The sequence below is a fragment of the Diachasma alloeum genome, unplaced genomic scaffold (assembly GCF_001412515.2).
Source record: "Diachasma alloeum isolate Michigan unplaced genomic scaffold, Dall2.0 Dall_scaffold_00368, whole genome shotgun sequence".
In the NCBI taxonomy this organism is placed as follows: domain Eukaryota; kingdom Metazoa; phylum Arthropoda; class Insecta; order Hymenoptera; family Braconidae; genus Diachasma; species Diachasma alloeum.
Genome location: NW_021680507.1, coordinates 233,300 through 254,637, shown reverse-complemented (window position 1 = coordinate 254,637; position 21,338 = coordinate 233,300). Strand labels below are relative to the sequence as shown.

The window sequence follows — 21,338 nt, the reverse complement described above, 5'->3', positions numbered from 1 at the left end:
GGGAAAGAATTGGTCTTTGCAATGAAAAAAAATTATTAAATTTTATCAACATTTCAACCCGTCATTAACATTTAAAAAAAAGTTAAAAGTGTCCATTTTACCCCAACTTCCTCTATTATTGAAAGGTGAAGTAATCAGTACAATTTTCATTTTATTTATGGAATATTCCGTGCAAGTTGAAATCCCCAGAAACAAACCCCCGTTCAGAAATTGAGCTGTTTCCCCTTCGTAAACAAAAAAAGTTCCTTCAAAATCATCAAACTGCGCGCGACGCGCCGATTGGCCGGACAACTCCTCCCAATGCGAACTGAAGTTGCTCCAGTAATCAGACAACTTCAGACCCCTCAAGAACACCTTGCTCCCCCCCGAAACCACCGAGGATATGGTGGGGCGTGACGTCAGGACGCATGTTCAGTACTATCGAACATTATCCGAATGACAGGTGGTGCACTGCTCGCCGTAGGCCGTACGTGAAGACAGACTCCGAGTTCTACCGTGCGTGAACGTGAGAAACGAATTTGTAGGTAATAAGATAAAAATCCGACCAATAGCAGGAGAAAATCGTGAACTGAACTTGAGAAAAACAATAAGGGACGAAGTGTCGAGTGAATTCGTTTATCATTTGGGGAGAATCCTGTAGTTCATAACGAAGAAGTTTGATCAGTTGTTGTGTGTGCCATGCTTGCACTTGCTGTGAGCCCTTGTCTCTAGTTGTCTCCAAGGATTTATGATGTTTAGACCGAGCACACTTGTTATACCTGACCAATCTAGCTGTGTAAGAGGTGAGAATTCATTGAGTAATTGGTCGATAATGGATGGAGCCAATGTTTTTTTTGTTCAGACTGGCGAAGGCTAATCACCTTTGATATGCGCTCGTTATTAGATACGCGTGAATGCGCCGAGGAATTTTCGGATCGGAAAAATGAAAGGAGGTTGAATACATTAATCTGTGGAGGATTGTCAATTAAAATTCCTTTGGGGAGACAGTTTTTTTACGAAGCCCTGGGCTTGCGAATGTCGAATAGTCGTTTTTCATATTTTGTTTGATTTTTTGAGAAGCTCATTAAGTTCATTCACAAGATTTTTTTTGGGGGTGAATTCTTTCGAATATTTTTTTGCATTTTTTTAATCTCCTTCTTGAGATTTTTGACATTCTTTAAGAATTAAACGGCTAGAAAGACTATTCTCTTGATTGTTAGTTTGATTCATTGAAGAGAAATATTGAATATCAATTGTTCATATTTCTTGAAATGTTTAGAGAATCTTATTCATTTAATTCATAAGATTTTCTTTTGGGGTTGAATTCTTTCGAATATTTTTTTGCCTTTAATCGCGTTTTTGAGCTTTTGGCATTCTTTACGAATTCAAATATTAGAAAGATTTTTTTCTTCTGATTGTTAGTCGGATTCATTAAATGGAAATGTTCAATACTAATTGTTCATATTCCTTGAAATGTTTAGAGAATTTCGTTCATTTAATTCATAAGACTTTCTTTCGTAGGATTAGAATCTTTATTCATTCAAAATGAATGTTGAATATTCGTTTTTCATATTTTGTTTAATTTTTTGAAGAGCTCATTAAGTTAATTCACAAGATTTTTTTTGTGGGTGAATTCTTTCGAATATTTTTTTGCATTTTTTTATCGCTTCTTGAGATTTTTGACATTCTTTAAAAATTAAACGGCTAGAAAGACTGTAGTCTCTTGATTGTTAGTTTGATTTATTGAAGGGAAATATTGAATATCAATTGTTCATATTTCTTGAAAAGTTTAGAGAATTTTATTCATTTAATTCATAAGATTTTCTTTTGGGGTTGAATTCTTTCGAATATTTTTTCGCCTTTAATCGCGTTTTTGAGCTTTTGGCATTCTTTACGAATTCAAATATTAGAAAGATTTTTTTCTTCTGATTGTTAGTCGGATTCATTGAATGGAAATGTTCAATACTAATTGTTCATATTCCTTGAAATGTTTAGAGAATTTCGTTCATTTAATTCATAAGACTTTCTTTCGTAGGATTAGAATCTTTATTCATTCAAAATGAATGTTGAATATTCGTTTTTCATATTTTGTTTAATTTTTTGAAGAGCTCATTAAGTTAATTCACAAGATTTTTTTTGTGGGTGAATTCTTTCGAATATTTTTTTGCATTTTTTTATCGCCTTCTTGAGATTTTTGACATTCTTTAAAAATTAAACGGCTAGAAAGACTGTAGTCTCTTGATTGTTAGTTTGATTTATTGAAGAGAAATATTGAATATCAATTGTTCATATTTCTTGAAAAGTTTAGAGAATTTTATTCATTTAATTCATAAGATTTTCTTTTGGGGTTGAATTCTTTCGAATATTTTTTGCCTTTTTTAATGGCCTTTTTGAGATTTTTGGAATTCTTTAAGAATTCAAATATTAGAAAGATTGTTTTCTTCTGATTGTTAGTCTGATTCATTGAATGGAATGGAAATATTCAATACTAATTGTTCATATTTCTTAAAGTATTTTGAGAATTTTATTCATTTAATTAAATTTCTCAGATTTCTTGGGGTTTCGTAGGATTAGAATGTTTATTTATTCAAAGGGAATATTCGTTTTCATATTTTGTTTGATTTTTTGAGAATCTTATTAATTTAATTCACAAGATTTTCTTTTGGGGTTAAATTGTTTCGAATACTTTTATTGCCTTTTTAATGGCTTTCTTGAGATTTTTGGCATTCTTTAAGAATTAAAATGTTAGAAAGTTTATATTCTCTTAATTGTTAGACTAATTCATTGAATGGAAATGTTCAATACTAATTGTTCATATTTCTTAAAATATTTTGAGAATTTTATTCATTCAATTAAATTTCTTAGATTTTTTGGGGTTCCGTAGGATTAGAATGTTGATTCATTCAAAAGAAATATTCAATTTTAATATTTTGTTTGATTTTTTGCGAATCAAAAATCGAAAATTGAAAATCTTATTCATTCAATTCACAAGATGTTCCGTTTGGGATTGAATAGTGTTGAATAATTCCTTAAATTTCGCCGATTTTTTGGGCTTTCGTAGGATTAGAATGTTTATTCATTTAAAAGAAATATTCGCTTTTCATTATTTGTTTGATTTTTTAAGAATCTCATTAATTTAATTTACAAGATTTTCTTTTGGAGTTAAATTGTTTCGAATACTTTTTTTGCCTTTACTGACCTTCTTGAGATTTTTGGCATTCTTCAAGAATTAAAATTTTAGAAAGATTGTTTTCTCTTGATTGTTAGTCTGATTCATTGAACAGTTAATATTAATTGTAGTTCAATATTAATTGTTCATATTTCTTGAAATATTTTGAGAATTTCATTCATTTAATTCCCAAGATTTTCCGTTTGGGATTGAATAGTGTTGAATAATTTCTTTAATGTCTCCGATTTTTTAGAAATTAAAAATTTGGAAGAATTGCATACCGTTAATTTTTACTATGTTTCATTCAAGAGGAATGTTGAACGTCGATTTTCATATTTTGCGTTATTTTCTTACATTTTTTTCTATTATTGTTTTGTTTAATTTGACAGTGTATGTGTGTTCGTGGAAATTGTCAGGTGAACGTCGGGGAAATTATTCTTCGTGAGTAAATTGAGAATAGTAATTGTTTATCTACCCAATTCTCTAGTGAAGTGGTAAAATAATGACATTGAGTCTCTTCATAATATTCTGAGTTTACTGCAGAAAGAAGTGGTTCAAGGAGTAAATGTTATATGCCCTTTTGTAGAGAATTAAATTGTCTACAAAAAATAACTCCCGACATTTCCTCCCAGAACCACTCATCGCTGAGATAATTTCGTATTGAACAAGTCGAAAGGAATTGGTTCAATTCGTTTTACCATTTCTCCACCGAATTGTTCATTTATTTATTGAATGCAGTAGATTATTGAGTGAATAAAGGTGATGGAGTCTTGGAAAATGGAGAGAGGGTCTAGAAAATGGGTGTCAGGGTGGCTCTGCATCTGGACTCTGCATGCGCACTGGGAATTTGGAGAACACTTGATTACATGTTTAGATTATTTTTTGTCTTTCCTTCCTGAACTTTCTCACAACACTGTTATCCGCTACACTGCATATTAGTTACGCATGTCTCACGCTCAATTCATAACTACGTGTTTCCTAAGTTTTTTCAACACTTTCGTCACTCATTCGAGATTTCCCCCTAGTTTCCGGAATTATTGACTTCATAAATGCAGGATTATCTCTGTAACAAGGATGTTTATGAGGAAATGTTACTGAACATTTTTTTCAGAAAATTTAATTTCTGACAAAGATTGTTTTTTGACATTTCCGTCGAAAACGACTCGTTAACGAGATAATTTCAGTTTTAATGAAAATGTCAGATTTTGCTCAATAAAATGTCATTGGAATTTCAGTTATCGTCTGTAAGGATTGGTGTTTTAATTTTTGTTCAAACCATTTTATATTCCTTGACGTTTTTGTTACTCATTAACACATTTATCTATGGAAATTCCTGCGTAACGATTTTTTTTGCATCTTTTGCTAGGAATTTGATTAATTTTGTGATTAACTCGTCACTTTGAACTGCGATTTCCCTTTCGATTCCAGAATTATTGACTTCATACATAGACGTTTATGAATATGATATTAAGGGATAACAGAATGCTGCTAATTTTTCAAATTTTTGAACAAATTTCCTGCCGAAAGTTATCGATGTTTTTACAAATCGAAGCACATTAATTTCCAGGAGGTGATTATTAAGATCAGTGTGCTTTGGGTTCGAAAAATATTAATAACTTTGAGCAGGAGATTTGTTTGAATATTTCAAAGAATCGATGGCCTCCTGTTACCCCTTAAGATAGGGAGACTACTATCAGCTTTAAGAGTCGTGGGTTGTTGGAGTGAGACTTTTCATGCGTTGAAGATCGATTATATAGATCTAAAAACGAATAGTTAGTGCAAAAAAAAAAATTTTATTGTTCGTTTACCCGAAAACGCTTAAAATGCTAAAAACAGTCCAGGACCTCCAATTTTTGAGCTACAAAAGATTTTTTTTTTTCAAAATTTTCGGAAAAATTTGTGGAACAACGAGCCAGTTTTTTGGAATTCGACTCCTACCCAGCTGATTTCGGTTTTTTTCATATAAAAAAATTCACTATTTTTGTGTAAAAAAATACAAAAAAAGCAAGTTTAGCCATGTAAGAGGCGAATTAAAAAAAATTGCTCGTAATTGTTATTCCACATATTTTTCCGAAAATTTTGAAAAAAAAATCCTTCGTAGCTCAAAAATTGGAGGACCTGGACTGTTTTTGGCATTTTTCAGGCAAACTAACAATAAAAAAATTTTTTTTTTGCACTAATTCGTTTTCAGATCTATATAATCGATCTTCAACGTATGAAAAGTTTCACTCCAATAATCCACGACTTTTAAAACTCATAGTGGTCAAAGTCATACCCAGTCAGTATTATCTAAATTAAATTTCGCAAAATTTTGATATTTTTTCAAACATCTCCCTCTTATAAATAAATAATAAAACTTGTTGGCAAAACGGTGGATTATTTTTTATAAGGTGTCAAAAAAATTCTCGATTTTTTCACATCTAATGAAAAAAAATTCAGATTTTAATCTTTGATTACAATGGAAATGTTGATTTTCACATAAGACACTGGGTTAAATCCTGATTTTTACCATTTCTTCTTTGAAAAACCAAAACGATAATTAAATTGAGAAAAAAATTAGAATTCCAAATCTAATCGAGTTTTCTGCAATTTTTTTGCAGTTTTCAATAATCTTTGAATTTACCGTGAGGGTAGAGCTACTTTAAGGATTCATTTAGTTTCCTGATTGAGTTACATAATTAACTCGATTTTTTATCATTTAATTTTTCAAATCCACTTATTAATGATCTTGATAACATCGTCATGTAATTTCATGTAATTTAGTTGACTATGTACATCAAAATTGATTTTCTTTGGTTTACAATTGAGAAAACCTTGTTAAAAATTTTGTTTAGTCATTTTTTACATTAAATCTCGAAGAATGCAATCACAAACGGGTTTCTCTAGTTTTATGGATCGCGTGGGCCGTCTCCAATGTCTTCAGTGGCAATAAATTATCGGGAATGACCGGAACCCTCGTAAAACCTTCAGAAGACTAAATTTTTTCGGTTCGGTAATTGTCCTCTTCAAAATCGAGTCGAATCAATTTTCGGAGGTTTTACCAATTTTCTCCCCAACTTTGACTCACAGAGGACGATGAGCCACTCCAACTCCAAATTCAATTTTAAATAATAAAAAATTGTCTAGGTTATTCGCATATTTGCGAGATAATTTACATACGAAATTTCAAAGTGGAAAATTCTGTCTAGATTATGTGGCGAATATCTCCTTAACCCTAGTTTGGTCACCATAGGAGGGAAACGCCGCAGAAAGTCGATTTTTTTTCTTACCATTGACTGGCTGAGCGGAAAAATCCTAAAAAATTGGAATGCGTCAATTTAAGTGTCTAGAAAATTATAATATTTTTTAAAATTATTTATATCCACAACTCCTGGAGAAAAAAAATTATTTCTAACAGACGGGCAATTTTTCCCATGTTAATTTTTTTTTTTTTATCATTATTTTACATCACTTCGACCCGGTTAGGGTATACTGCGATGATGATCAAGACTTTAAATGGTTAGATCGCACCATTCTACCCGGCCGGGATTTGAACTCGGAACCTTTCGCATGTGAGGCAACGAAATTTCCCATGTTAAATGAAATTGCTCGTTGTGCGACGTTGCCGAAGTCTCGCTAAACGCGCCCGGGCAGTATAGAGTGAATTCGGCAACGCTCGGGCCTAAATAACACGGCGGCAATTCCCTGCGGAGGTGACCAAGCCGCAAGTTCTCATATGGTGACCAACTAGGGTTAACCGTTGGGTTTAAGGTGTTTCGTGTGCTGATCACCGGGGGGTGAACCGGAAGGGGAGTTTCATTGTTTTCGAGCCCTGATTCAATCGCTGAGCACGAAATTTTTCAATTTTCAAGTAACGATTTGAGTGTGGATTTGAACTTTTTTTGAATATTGATTTTGTTTATCAGATTGATTGATTTTTTTCTCATCACCTACCGGTGTCAAATAATTTTTATTGGATGTTTTTCTAATTATTGGAATAATATCAAAATGCAGCTCGAGTTGGTAAACCTGTCAAGCGTTTTCTCTCTCTCAGTTCCATAGTCCAACCTATACCTTTCCCATGATGCTCACTGACATTCGAATCACGCGCCTGCGCGTGAGGGCGTAATTGCCCCGAAACTCATAATTTTCCGAATCATTTGTTCAAACAATTTTCTTATGAAATCAGAAAACAATCTGAAACTTATACGTGTTCTCAAGAAAGATTTGATTTATCACCCACTAGTTTTTCTTCAATAGTTCATTATTTTTTTGGGTGCCATGGAAACTTCCCTAATTGAGAGTGGGATAACCTCGGAGGTTATAGCTGGAGGGGTTAAAAAAACATCCAAATTTCATTCTTTTTCTTGAGACTGAGATCTGAAAAAATGTGCAAGAATTCTCAATGATGCAGCATACTCAGAAATTTCTCCCATGAAATTTTCAATTTTTTTTCATTATTTTGACTTTTTACACGAAACACCTTAAAGAAGAATGTCAACAGAATTCTCTGTCGAGAAGATGATTTTCTGCAACAATTTGGTGAGCACTTTTCGCTAAACCAAATAGTTCCGGAGATTTGGAAATTCGGACATAAGAAAATTGTTGTCAGATTCTTTCATGTTTTGTAAATATCTTTGAAATGGTTGGATTCAGCGAAAAGAAAATTCGCAAATTAAACTGAAAAAAAATGTCTCTTGAAATTTTTATTGATAATGAGATTCCTGCATTCGTAATTTATTATGTATCTCGCGTATGAAACCACGAATACCACAAACGTAACTCGCACAAATGCTCGAACTCATTATCAAGGACTTTTAGACCATAGCCAGGAAGTAAAAGTTAAAAACCCCCAAGTTGACTTTTACTCCATTCTCTCACAATATTCACTCGAGGAACGTGTGAGAATGTTTTTCCCATAAATAAACTTCATAAAGACATCAAACAAATGCATAGAATAATGAAGAGAGTTGTTCTATTGTTCTTCAAGTAGAGTAGGAAAGGAATAAACATGGAAACGAGAAAATTATTGTTTCAAGAATTTCCATCTTTATTATCCGTAATAATTTTTATTGTTTAGTACTTCGTGGTTCGATGATCAGACATTTATTCCGGCAGAGTTTAACCGAGCGTTATCATTATTATCCCAATTAACTCTTTCACTGCAAAAAGGTATGATTCATTGACCTAATACCGATGGAATTTAGATAATTTTTAGTTTTATTCTGCTGTTAACAGTGCTATTTTGTAAATATCTCAGATTATTTTTCCCAGTCGGATTTCGACCAATCAGTCCGCAGTATTTGAGGCTACCCAACAGTTTCATTCCGGATATTTCCTCCTAGCTTTTGAATATTTCGCAGTAGTTCTTCTTTTTTTTTCCCGACAAGAACTATGCGCGCGCTGATCTATTCATTTGTTGAAATGAAGAAATGGAATTCATTAAATTTCATTTTCTCATGAATACGTTATAAATATTGATAATGAATCAAAGAGAATTCGACTAATGATTGAAGTGAATAGCGAAGTAGAGTAAAAGAATCTATAAAGAATTTTTCATTTTCAATTAATTATCTTCAATTTTTTAAAATAATCGGTCTCCATAAAAGGACAGAATTTATTAATTTCACTGATAATATATATACATGTGAAATATATATATTATATATATGTGACGTGAAAAAAAAATTTACCTCTGAAGAATTTGAAATTATGTCACTGAAGAATTTGAAAATGCCGCGTGTTTTTTTTGTGAATAACTTCGTGTCACATATTGACCAATCAGAATTAAGGATTAGCGGTCAGGCAGTTTCGAGATATTTCGATATAAAACAACTTCACGTTTCTTTCATCTTTAGTAAAATAGGATTATTTTTCTCACTCGGATTTCAGCCAATCAGAGCGCAGGATTTGAGATTGTCAAACAGCTTTATTTCGGAAATTTCTAAAAAATTTCCGACAGAATTCACTAGTAGCTTTTCAAATGTTTCTCATCTTTCAACGCATTTCACGTTTAATATTCTGTGTGACAGATAAACAAAAAAGTGGATTGTAAATGTATCGCTGTGTAAATGTATCCGGATGCTGTTCACTGCTTGGCCGAAATCCGAGCGGAAAAATAATCCGTCAAATACCACTCGTGCTTCAAAATTAATCGGATATTTTCCACAAGCTTCCTTGCCTAGGAACGAGTGTGTCAAATTTGGCAGAAAAATCCCTCGTGCTTCGTACTATGGATTTTAAACCTGCAAAATTTGACACAATCGTTCCTAGGCAACGAAGCTATCGGAAAATATTCGATAATTTTGAAGCACTACTGGTATTACTACTAAATATTTCGCAGTAGCTCTTCTTTTTTTCGGCTTATTTCAGATAGAATTTTATATTTGACAGTCTATGGAAATCGGTTTATTCTATTAACATAATTTGTTCAAATCTTCCCCAATTCACCTCCTGATGTGGTCCACTGCACTCTGCTTGGCCAAAATTCGATTGGAAAAAATAATCCGACAAATACCCTCAAGATTCAAAATTAATCGGGTCTTGACTTACCGCCCTTGATGCACAATAGTATATTATGCCACTCATGCCTGAAACCGGCTGGATTACACAGACATTTATTCCATGTGTCTAATTCAGCCGGTTTCAGGCTTCGTGACATAAAATTTTGTTCAGTACTTGTGGGGAAATTTCGTCCTTAACGTGTGTGGTTACATCACTCGCCTTCGGCTCATGCTGTAAACCCCACACACGTTAAAGACGATATTGCCCCACATGTACTGAAATATACTATTTCGTTTATTTTTCGTTTACGAGCAAACGAAAAGGCACTTTTCGGCACGAAGTGAACGTAGTAGCAGTGTCAAATTAGTATATTGTGCATCAAGGGCGGAAAGTCTTGACTTTCCGCCCGAGGTGCACATGCGATTTTTTAACACGCCTGCAAAGGAAAGTTCGTATTTTGCTTTTTGATGGGCGGGAGAAAAGTATGAACTTTCCATGCAGTGGTGTGAAATAGTATATTTCGTTACGAGTGCGGAAAAGAGTTTTTTGGCTCGTGGGAGGTTTATAGCACTCGCCTTCGGCTCGTGCCAACACACGAATCACTTTAAACACTTTTCCCACGAGTATCGAACGATATTTTTCATCACAATGTGTGGAAAAAGGACGTTTTAGGCACGCGAGGGGTGCCTAAAAAGTTACTTTTTCGCACAGCGTAATGAAAAAATAGTTTTTTGTCTCAATATACTGGCACTGGGAATTTAGTTTTTCTCGATTGGTGATGGGAACTATTCTTCACACTGTAATAATGACTAATCAAATGTGATGGGTTGATTGTATTAATAATCCACATTCCTCATGTGTACGAGTGATAAAACGGATTTTATGATGATCAGGTGGTGTAGAAACAAAGTTGGCAGATCTATATGGGGCAATGCGTGTCTCGTAAGGCGGGGGCTGTCTACGCAGCATCGTCGTACAGAATCATGGACAAGACCACCAAAAATAAGGTAATTAATGAGATTTAATTGATTAATTTTTGTCAGTGAATGAAAACGGAGTCAAAACCTTTTCTCATCTTATTTTGCAAGTATCGCTGAAATTATTCAATTTCGGAAGAAATGTATTCGGACCTTTTTTGGAGAAAATTGAATGTCCGACAAAAAATGTCTGTGCCGGTTTTCAAAATTGTGGCAAAAAAAGAAAAACGAGTGGGAAAATGTTCTTGTATTGTGTATAGTATAGTTATTTTTGATAATACATTAGCAATATGATTCCGAATGGTTATTTTGTCCATTCAACCCCTAATTTCTGGACGACTGGGCCATATATATATATTTTTTTTTAATTAAATGTCGATGAATAGAAAAAATGATTGACCACATGATTACACACGAGTGTAATAATATTATTGAAAGGTGAAATAATCAGTACAATTTTCATTTTATTTACGGAATATTCACTGCAAGTTGAAATCGTCCGAAAACTAATCCCCGTCCAGAAGTTGACAGGATTGACAAAAAACGTAAAAAGTGTTGTCTTGTATTTTTGTCAATATTTATAAGTTTCTCTAGTCTTTGTAATGCGTGTAGGCAGTGATTACATTAGAAGACGATTTTTCAACTTAGACTGCGTGACGAGAAAGTGCGTTGACCCGGTCATCTCAAAAAACCGCATGACGCAGCTCCTCTCAGAACTATCGATTACAAAGTAGGCGTTGACATTTCTGTATCTCCCACAGCAGAACATTTAGACTAAGCAATATTCCCCTAGCAATTATAATATTTACACTTTCTCTTTCTTCCCATCATTCTACAAAAGGACAAAACAATATGTTTACATGGTATTACAACTGTGCAGCAAAAAATGGGGGACAGAACAAACAGAGAATTGCGTGACTCATGGCTCGCTTGCTCTGTGGAATTTAATTAACGTAATCCCCAGGGATTTTTTCAGTTATTATCACACCCGGAGGAAACCGATGCATGTGGATGTCTTCAAGGTTTCGCACGACCACAGAAAACAATGTTATCTTCAACAGAATAGTTTTTTTCTTCAGTACAATACCTGAAGTTCCATATTTTATAATTTTACTGGTGAATGGGAGCAGTTCTATCGTTCTAATTTAAGGGGAGACTACTATGAGTTTTAAAAGTCGTGGGTTATTGGAGTGAGATTTTTCATACGTTGAAGATCGATTATATAGATCTGAAAACGAATAATTAGTGCAAAAAAATTTTTTTTTATTGTTCGTTTGCCCGAAAACGCTTAAAATGCTAAAAACAGTCCAGGGCCTCCAATTCTTGAGTTACGAAGGATTTTTTTTTCAAAATTTTCGGAAAAATATGTGGAATAACAATTACGAGCTATTTTTTTTTAATTCGCCTCTTACAAGGCTAAATTTGCTTTTTTTGTATTTTTTTTACACAAATAGTGAATTTTTTTATATGAAAAAAACCGAAATCAGCTGTGTAGGAGCCGAATTCCAAAAAACTGGCTCGTAATGGTTGTTCCACACATTTTTCCCAACATTTTGAAAAAAAAAAATCTTTTGTAGCTCAAAAATTGGAGGCCCTGGACTGTTTTTAGTATTTTAAGCGTTTTCGGGCAAACAAACAATAACAAATTTTTTTTTGCACTAATTATTAAATTACGCACTCGATCCATAACGCAGAAAATTTTTTTGACATTTGAAGAATTTGAAAATACCGGGGATTTTTTCAGCGACTACTTCACGTGACCCATTGACCAATCAGAATTGAGGATTGGCGGTCAGGCAGTTCGAGATATTTCGATATAAAACAACTTCACGTTTCCTTCATCTTTAGTAAATAGGATTTGGCGAACATTTGGGCTTTTTCTAAAAGATTTGAGGACATTTTCGGGCTTTCGAGAAAATTGACCAGTTTATTTTGTGGAAAATTTCAAAAAAAAATTATATTTATGGATATCCGAGCAGTTCAGGTAATTTTTCCGGGGGAAATTCTGTCCAGAGCTTATAGAAGAAAAGACTTTATGCAATTTGTACTTTTTACAAATCTATCCCCAATTCTTATGGATTCTTATCCCTCACCTAGAATTACCCAAAGAATGACTTTCAGGATTCAATCAATCTCTGTGTAGAATCTGTAAATGAGGTTGAGAAAGTCCAAAAGAGCAAATTCACAATTTCTCATAATTATTATCTCTTCAATGATTAATTTACCGATCAATTATCAATAGAAATTCTCGAATCACCGGACGTGAGATAGCATAATCGCTCCAGTAATTGATTTTTCATCGACGCAGATTCCCAACCGGCGTCAAAAATGAAGCAACTCTAAAAAATGCGGATAATTATCTATTGATTCACCACCTGCGTTCAATCGAGAAATCGGTACCAGATCGTTTCTCGAAAGCAGGTCAGGCTCCTTGAGTGGCCGTAGCATTTGCCATTTAATGGCGAGTAAGTTCAACGTCTCGAAACTAACTCCATTGATAACCATCTCCTTACATCGAAATAGAATGAGCCTTAGTTTATCTTTTGTCCCTCGTCATTTCCGCACTTCTTTTGGTCTTTATGGAACAAGTGTAGCCGGTTCCAGTTGATTAGTAACGGTACGATTAAATAGCAGCCTGTGGGAGTGCGAGGTGATTGTCACAGGGGCACGAGGATCAACAAAAAGAAGAACAAGTGTCTGCAAGTGCTTTCCCTTTGTGACTGGGAGCGTGTATTCGTGGAACACCTACGGATTACATGCTCTTTTGCAAGAATAATAAAGAAACAAATGAAATGACTTATGTTCTGAAGCACTTCAGGGGATTTTTTTGCCTAAATGGCAGGAGAGGTCTTCTATATAATCGATTCAATGATAACTCCGCCCGTCTCATCTTCCACTTGATCGATAATTACGTTTAAGGGGTTTCGCCTGTAGATCACAGGGGAGTCTTATTGTTCTCGAGCCCTGATTTAATCGCTTAACACGAAATTTAATATGATAAAAATGATAAAAAAACATCCAAATTTCATAATTTTTTTTCTTGAGACTGAGATCTGAAAAAAATGTGCAAGAATTCTCAATGATGCAGCATACTGAGATATTTCTCCCATGAAATTTTCAATTTTTTTCATTATTTTGAGTTTTTACTCGAAACACCTTAAAGAAGAATGTCAACAGAATTCTCTGTCAAGAAGATAATTTTCTGCAAAAATTTGCTGAGCATTTTTCGCTAAACCCAATAGTTCCGGAGATTTGGAAATTCGGACATGAGAAAATTGTTGTTAGATTCTTTCATATTTTGTAAATATCTTTGAAATGGTTGGATTCAGCCAAAAGAAAATTCGCAAATTAAACTTAAAAAAATGTCTCTTGAAATTTTTGTTGATTCCCCTGCAGATTTAATTTATCAGCCATTAGTTTTTCTTCAATAGTTCATTATTTTTTGGCTGCCATGGAAATTTCCTTCTCATTTCGAAGGAAATTTCCATGGCTTCCTTCTAGAGAGGATTCTTCGACCCTTATGACAAAACCTTCCGTCTCTCTCGCTTGATCCTTCCTCCTATTTACCCAATAAAAATAAAAAGAAGTTTTCTGAATTCTGATAAACATCCTTCCTTGCTAGTATTACATTTTAGAATGAAAATTTGCTTCCAAATGAAAGTTTTGTAATCGTTCAAATTTAAGTTTTTAATTTTTTGTGTTAGGGTAACTAAATAGGGTCTGAAAATTCCGAATATACGATTTTAGACGGTGTATGTATGGTGTATGTGTTCAATTTTTTTCTTTCGAAATTTTCCTGTAAGAGGACCATCGAATTTTATGATTTTTTTTCATGAATATAGACCTTCAAACAGGGACAGCCAAATTCATAATATTTAATTACCGTTAAATATTGAAGCCATCAATTAGTTAACATCATTCTGAAATTTGTTGAGTACTTAAGTGTCATCAATTCAAATATTCCAATTTTTAACTATTTTATCAATCAATAATTGAGGTAGGAAGATTGATAATTATTCTTGTAATCGAAAATCCCCTTTTAAGAAGTTTGAATCATTTATTTAGTAACGATCGAACGATTACAAAGCTTCCATTCGGGAACAAAATGCAAGAAGAGAATAGTAAAATGAGAGTTAAACAAAAGAGAACCCTATCGGAAGCAAATGGCCAACTTATTAGCAACAATAACTATACTCATTTATCAAAAATGAAATTATCCACTTGTCTCCTCTAAAAAATAGTGAAAATCATGGCATTATTGTTTTCTCCCTCAAGAGAGGAAGTGAGAAATCCAGAAATTACACAACTGCGAATTTTCCTTTCACACTTTGAATTGAAAACTAGCCAATAAATCATATTTCTTGCTGAATAAAAAAACCATGGGATTAAAAACACATTCGGTATCCTGTTGATCGACGAAGCGTGTGACGAGTTCACCGGTGCGTAAGAGATGTTCGCTGCCAGGCCGATCCAAGCGTTCATTGCGATACGGAGGATGGTACACACATTGTATTCCATTCTCATTGATATCCCACACAATTTTATCCCTGAAACCTTATTTTCTACTTTCACGTAGCACGCGCGTGATGAATGTTTTCTTTGTAGCGGATTCCTCACATTTTGCATGCTATCCTCAATCTAATGTACATTCATCAGGAGAACTGAGAGAGAAAATACGTGAATATATTTTTCGGAGAACGACGTGAATTTTTATCAATTATTTTTGCAGTCAACGGATAAACCTTTTTTCCTAATTCTGCATTCATCTTTTGGAGTGTTTTCAGGAGAAATTGTCGAAAGATAATTCAGTATTCAATAAGATTTGAATAATCTCCGGGCATAATTTTTAAGGTGAATTCATCCTTAATGAAATACTTCCATCGTATTCTCATTAAATTTTTCATAACGGCAACAATAATCCAGAGGAAGATATAGGAGAGGGTAGGGCAAAAGGAACCAGGTGGGTAAAATGGACCTCCTGAAAAAAATAGTGCTTTTTTTAAATAATAATTTTATTAACTATTTGCCATTTATTGTGGAAATGAACATGATAAATACTGTGGAAAACAATAGGAATAGACAAGAATGTGATTAGGAACAACCCTAATTTCCATAGTAATTCCGATAAATGGAAAGTTCAGAAATTGAAGAAAGCATATTTTCGACCTTCTAAACTCACAGCAAGATTTTTTTCATTTACTAGGGGGTTATGCCCCCTGCTTGTTCCGATCGCCAATCCCCATATGACCTCCATGATCCTTATTCTGACCCTCGTGATCCTTATTCTGACCCTCATGATCCTTATTCTCACCCTCGCAACCCTTATTTTGACCCTTATGGCCCTTATTCTAACCCTCATGGCTCTTAATCTGATCCTCGTGATCCTTATTCTGACCCTCATGACCCTTAATCTGATCATTATTCTGACTCTCGCCATCCTTATTCTGACCCTCGCGATCCTTATTTTGACCCTTATGACCCTTATTCTGATCCTCGCGACCCTTGTTCTAACCCTCATGGCCCTTAATCTGATCCTGGGGATCCTTATTCTGACCCTCATGACCCTTAATCTGATCATTATTCTGACTCTCGTCATCCTTATTCTGACCCTCGCGACCTTTATGTTGACCCTTATGACCTTATTCTAACCTTCATGGCCCTTAATCTGATCCTGGGGATCCTTATTCTGACCCTCATGACCTTTAATCTGATCCTTATTCTGACCTTCGCGATCCTTATTTTGACCCTTATTCTAACCCTTATAACCCTTAATCTGGTCTCCGTGACCCTTATTGTGACCCTTATGACTTTATTCTAGCCCTCATGGCCCTTAATCTGATCCTGGGGATTCTTATTCTAATCCTCGCGACCCTTATTTTGACTCTTATTCTAACCCTCATGACCCTTAATCTGGAACCTCGTGACCCTCATGACCCTTATGACCCTTAATTTCGAAGTCTTAATTTCGAGTACCAAATTTTCGTCACCAAAAGTCGATTTGGATTTTCATAATATAGAGAGAAAAAGTACGTAAAAGTAACGGAATTATCAAATGAACAAATCAATAATTGGACACATTTTTTAATAACAAAAAAAAATTCTTTTATGTTAAGCAATATGCGCAATCGTCACACTCGAAGTTAAAATCGTCTGGATTAATCCACACGCATCACGGTCCATCTTAGGTACACCTGACACTGAATCCACTCTCCGGTAATCTCACGAAGAGACAGGTTCCCTAAAATTTCGAAGAATTTTATAACTGAAAAAATAAGGGAGCCCATTTTGCTCTCGGGGTCCATTTTGCCTTAGCGACCCCTAAAGGTTGATTTTACTTCCGCAATAAAAGGCATTAAACAATGCAAAAAAATCAGCCAGACCCGTCATCAATTGCGCACAATATTGTTTATAAAACCGGTCAATGAATCAACAGGAAACATGGCAGAAAGAAAGAAAATAATGAAACTGTTGGGAAAGAAATTTATTTTTGTATGAATTTGTGGGATGAATCGTCCTCAATCGTCAAGTAACCGAATACTTAAAAGAGAGCATTTAATTAATTGTCGAAAACAAATACGAATGGAAGTAAAAAAATTCTTGACTCGAAAACTTTTCATCAATCAATCACTTGAAATTCAGTAGTGAAGTGGTAAACGGAGATAAGTCGACTTATCTCCCAGATGAGTTTTTGAGGAATAGTTCCGAATCTAAGGGAGATAGCGAAATTTTCGTAATCACATTTGTTGTAGCACTTAATCGGCTCTTCCAAAAAGGTTATAACAAAAATTTTGCTATCTTCCTTACATTCCGAGATATTGATTGAAAACTGGTCAATAGTCAAAATTGATTTATCTCTTTTTACCACTTCGCTACTGAATTGAACTATTTAATTGAAAAGAAATGCGAGAATTTTTTTCACAACTCAAATAAATCATAATTATTAAAGAATAAAAATGAATGATTCATGGCTCTCTGACATTCCCACAAAAAAGCCATCAGAAATAACGCATAAAATGAACTTTAAAGAGCGTGGGACACATTGAGAGGTGTAGAAACATCGTGAGAATGGAATAAAGATTTCTCCGCGCCAGGAAAGAAGACCCTTCGGAGGTCTCATTCCAACTCCCGTTACAGTCAGTACATCGTACTGATAAAATCCGTAGCTCAGGTACTTCAGAGCCTGCGTTCCGCTTCGTGTATCATATACCCGCACACATTGCACATTTCACCGATGATCTTTAGTCGTACGTGTACAATTTTATTCGCGCACTTGGAGGGACTCGAAATACTTTAACAGGATAACTACCAGCTAATCGCATGCCCAACCAGTTCAAGTTCAGTCTTGAGGTTCAATGTCCTTGTAGGGCCTCTCAAGAATCTCCTCGTTATTTTACGTGACTTTTTTAATAATTTCAACCTCGATATCAGCGTCTTGCGTTGTCAGCATGTCTTGCGTTGCATTCATTGGGGTAGAACCCTCGTGACCCTTTGCTTCTAACCTTTTCTCACCATTGCCATGTTAAGAATATGTTCTGCCCCCTTTCAGCCAATATTCGCGTTTTTCGTAGATTTCTGGCAAACTATCGATCGTATTTCCGCGGAAAATATACCCTTGTGCGGTTTATTGTTATTTAATGACACACGGAGTTTCATCGCGGCAACAATTTACTGCGTTTTTTATAAACTTTTGTAAATCTTTCGAAAAGTGACTCTCATAGAACACTGTACAAATAATTTTTTATTTCGGAGGTATAATAAGTCGGGAAGTTTCTGTAAGATTTTATTTCTTCGAGAAAGATTACGTGACGATTTCGTACTTTGTTCGATGATGAACCTGAGAATTCACTGAACGTTTCAGATTTCTTCTGTTCCATTCCCATAAAAATTGCCGAAAACCGATTCCCCATTGCGGATTACGTGAATTGTTCCGTAATTTTTACTGAGTATTTCTCTCTGTGTAAATATCCAATTTTCACAGTGTTTCATTTTTCCACAATGTATCATCCTTCAAACAAAACTATGACCTAACGCTTTTTATCATCTCTCTCATCTCCCTTTTTACGATAATCTCTAGTGCATCTCATCATTCGTTTGATGCTCCAGCCGCCGGAAGCACGCGTCTAAAATAGCTGCAGTGAGAGCCGAATGATTTAGGAGCCCCATTTTGAGCTGTTGCTCTAATAAAACAATCCAGAATATTTTTTCTGTGAGATTAAACACCTTCATTACACGTTCTTCACTCGAATCATTCACTTTCCAGTTACCCCTCCCCTAGAATCATCAACTACACGCAGAAAATGAAATAGCAAAGATCACCATGTCGGAATTCGCACATAGTAAATGTTACCAAAGTTTTGTAAGTATTACTATGGGGCATAGTAAGCTTTTCAATGGTGAGAGGGACTATGGGCATAATAATTACTATGTACTATATTAATTACTATTATAGTTATGTATAAGTAATGGTAATTATTATAATAGTTTAATAGTAATTAGTATAATAGTAATTATAATAGTAATAGTAATTATTATGTATTATAATAATTACTATTACTATAATAATTACTATGTTACATAGTAAGCTTTACTATGTAGCAAAAAAGAGCTTACTATGTACCATAGTAAGTTTTACTATGTTATGTTTACATAGTAAATCTCGCTTACATAGTAATGAATGCACTATTGACTCCATATAATTCACGCTTTATTATTTCAATATATAAAGTTCGCACGAAAATATTGTAGAATTTAATAGTAAAATTTCAAATAAAAAGTTAAATTTGTTCAATTTTTTAAAGAGCTTAAGCCTTAAGCGTTTTGAGTTTATGAACGCATTAAGAGGCACTCGCGAATTTCAACCAGTTATTTTAGAGATAGTTCCTATGTTCATAGGACCATGTTCCATTCACATAGTAACCATTACCATGGGATATAGTAAGCATTACTATGGGACAGAATAAGGATTACTATGAGGCATAGTAAGCATTACTATGGGACATAGTAAACATTACTATGGAACATAGTAAACATTACTATGGAACATAGTAACCATTACTATGGGACGTACTAAGCATTACTATGGAACATAGTTAGCATTACTATGAAACATAGTAAGCATTACCATGGGACATGGTAAGCTTTACCATGGGACATGGTAAGCTTTACTATGGAACATAGTAAGCATTATTATGGAACATAGTAACTATTACTATGGGACATAGTAACCATTACTATGGGACATAGTAAGGATTACCATGTGACATGGTGAGCATTACCATGGGAAATAGTAAGGATTACTATGTAACGACAGTTAAAAATTGTTTTACTAGTTCACCATAGTAATCTCTCCTGTGGTCATGGTAATATTTACTATTTAATTCTCTCCGTATACCGACGACAATCAAGGTGATCTTGATTAACTGTCTTCGACTTTTGAAACCTCTGAATTTACTTTTGACCTTTGAATTGATCCACGATGTCATCGCAATGCGGTTCTTGTTATTGTCTTGGATTGGAGCATCGATCAAGGTCTTTAAATTCATTGTCGAGGGCCCGAGGTTCACGCAAAGGTCAACTGACGTGAGAGCGATCGAACAAATGCGACATCGATCGATAGCCCCAGGTGAAGTGTGATTAGATGGTGGGAGTGGGTGGGTGAGTGAGTGAGGAACATTTTCATTTTGTTTGAAATTGTCCCTGCGCAGTTAGAGAGCTAACTATCGATCACCGGTGTGCAGAGACACGAGAGTGGCGCCGGTCTGACCACGTGAGTCATCTCCATGCACCTTTTGCTATCTTTAAGAAGTGCTGACGAAACATTCAGGCTGCGTCAGCAAAAGAAAGGATTAAGAGAATTCTTTTCTTTCGTACTTGTAATTTTCTGGTGGATTAACAATAGATTCTTAACTATTTCGAATGCTGTTAGAGGGTTTTTGGTGATATAGTACTCCAAAATGATGAGAAATTTATTGATTGATGGGGATTCGTTGAAATAATTTTGCAAACGAGTAGCAGAACAATCGAATAGAACGATCTAAATCTAAATCGACGATGAAAAATTTTATCGGATTATTATCTCGTTGATGTCTGGTTTTAGAAAACAAAATTTAAAATACATGTTTTGTGTGGAGTTCAATACTCTATGGTCCGGTTGCACCAAGCCCTGTTAACCAAATAAATCGTCAGAATAAATGTATGCCTCGAGTATAGTATATTTCAGGGCGAGTGCTATGGGGTTTTTTACTCGCGTGGAGTTGGCGTCCGAGCCGAAGGCGAGGACTGGCCAACTGCCCGAGTAAAAACACCCCATGGCACTAGGCGTGAACGATATTTTTCCATAGTGATTTTCAGTTTTACGAGTTTGGGGAAGGATCAATACCAATCTCCGGACGAGGAAAAGTGAAGATCAGTACGGAAAAATTTATTCCACACACGGAGAGAAATATTCAGTCGTAATACCACTAGTGCTTCAAAATTATCGTATATTTTCCGATAGCTTCGTTGCCTATGAACGATTGTGTCAAACGATTGTGTCAAATTCGGACATTCGTTTTTGCTGTGCATCTGTCGATCAATTTTGAAAAAATGTATCTCAAGAAGAGATAACTGGTATTCACTATGAAATCATATTTACTTGAAAATTAACAACCGAACGATAGTTCGTTCAAATAAAATTCTCTCGATAAAACAATTTTTTTTCTGTCAGTGTGATGCAACCGGCCCTGAAATAA

General features: G+C 34.6%; 1 protein-coding gene across 6 annotated transcripts in view; it reads left to right on the top strand.

The window, feature by feature from the left end:
• The first annotated feature begins 403 nt into the window (after window positions 1-403).
• LOC107041581 overlaps window positions 404-21,338 on the top strand; it is an 82,039-nt gene continuing 61,104 nt past the window's right edge. For 5 of the 6 annotated variants that reach the window (XM_015262187.1, XM_015262184.1, XM_015262190.1 and 2 more), the window contains exons 1-2: window positions 404-782; window positions 10,525-10,638. In XM_015262187.1, the coding sequence (XP_015117673.1) occupies window positions 10,555-10,638 (84 nt within the window). In that variant the 5' untranslated portion in view covers window positions 404-782; window positions 10,525-10,554. Of the gene's footprint in view, window positions 783-3,537; window positions 3,590-10,524; window positions 10,639-21,338 lie in introns of all 6 variants that reach the window. The other variant, XM_015262185.1, reaches the window with a different exon arrangement.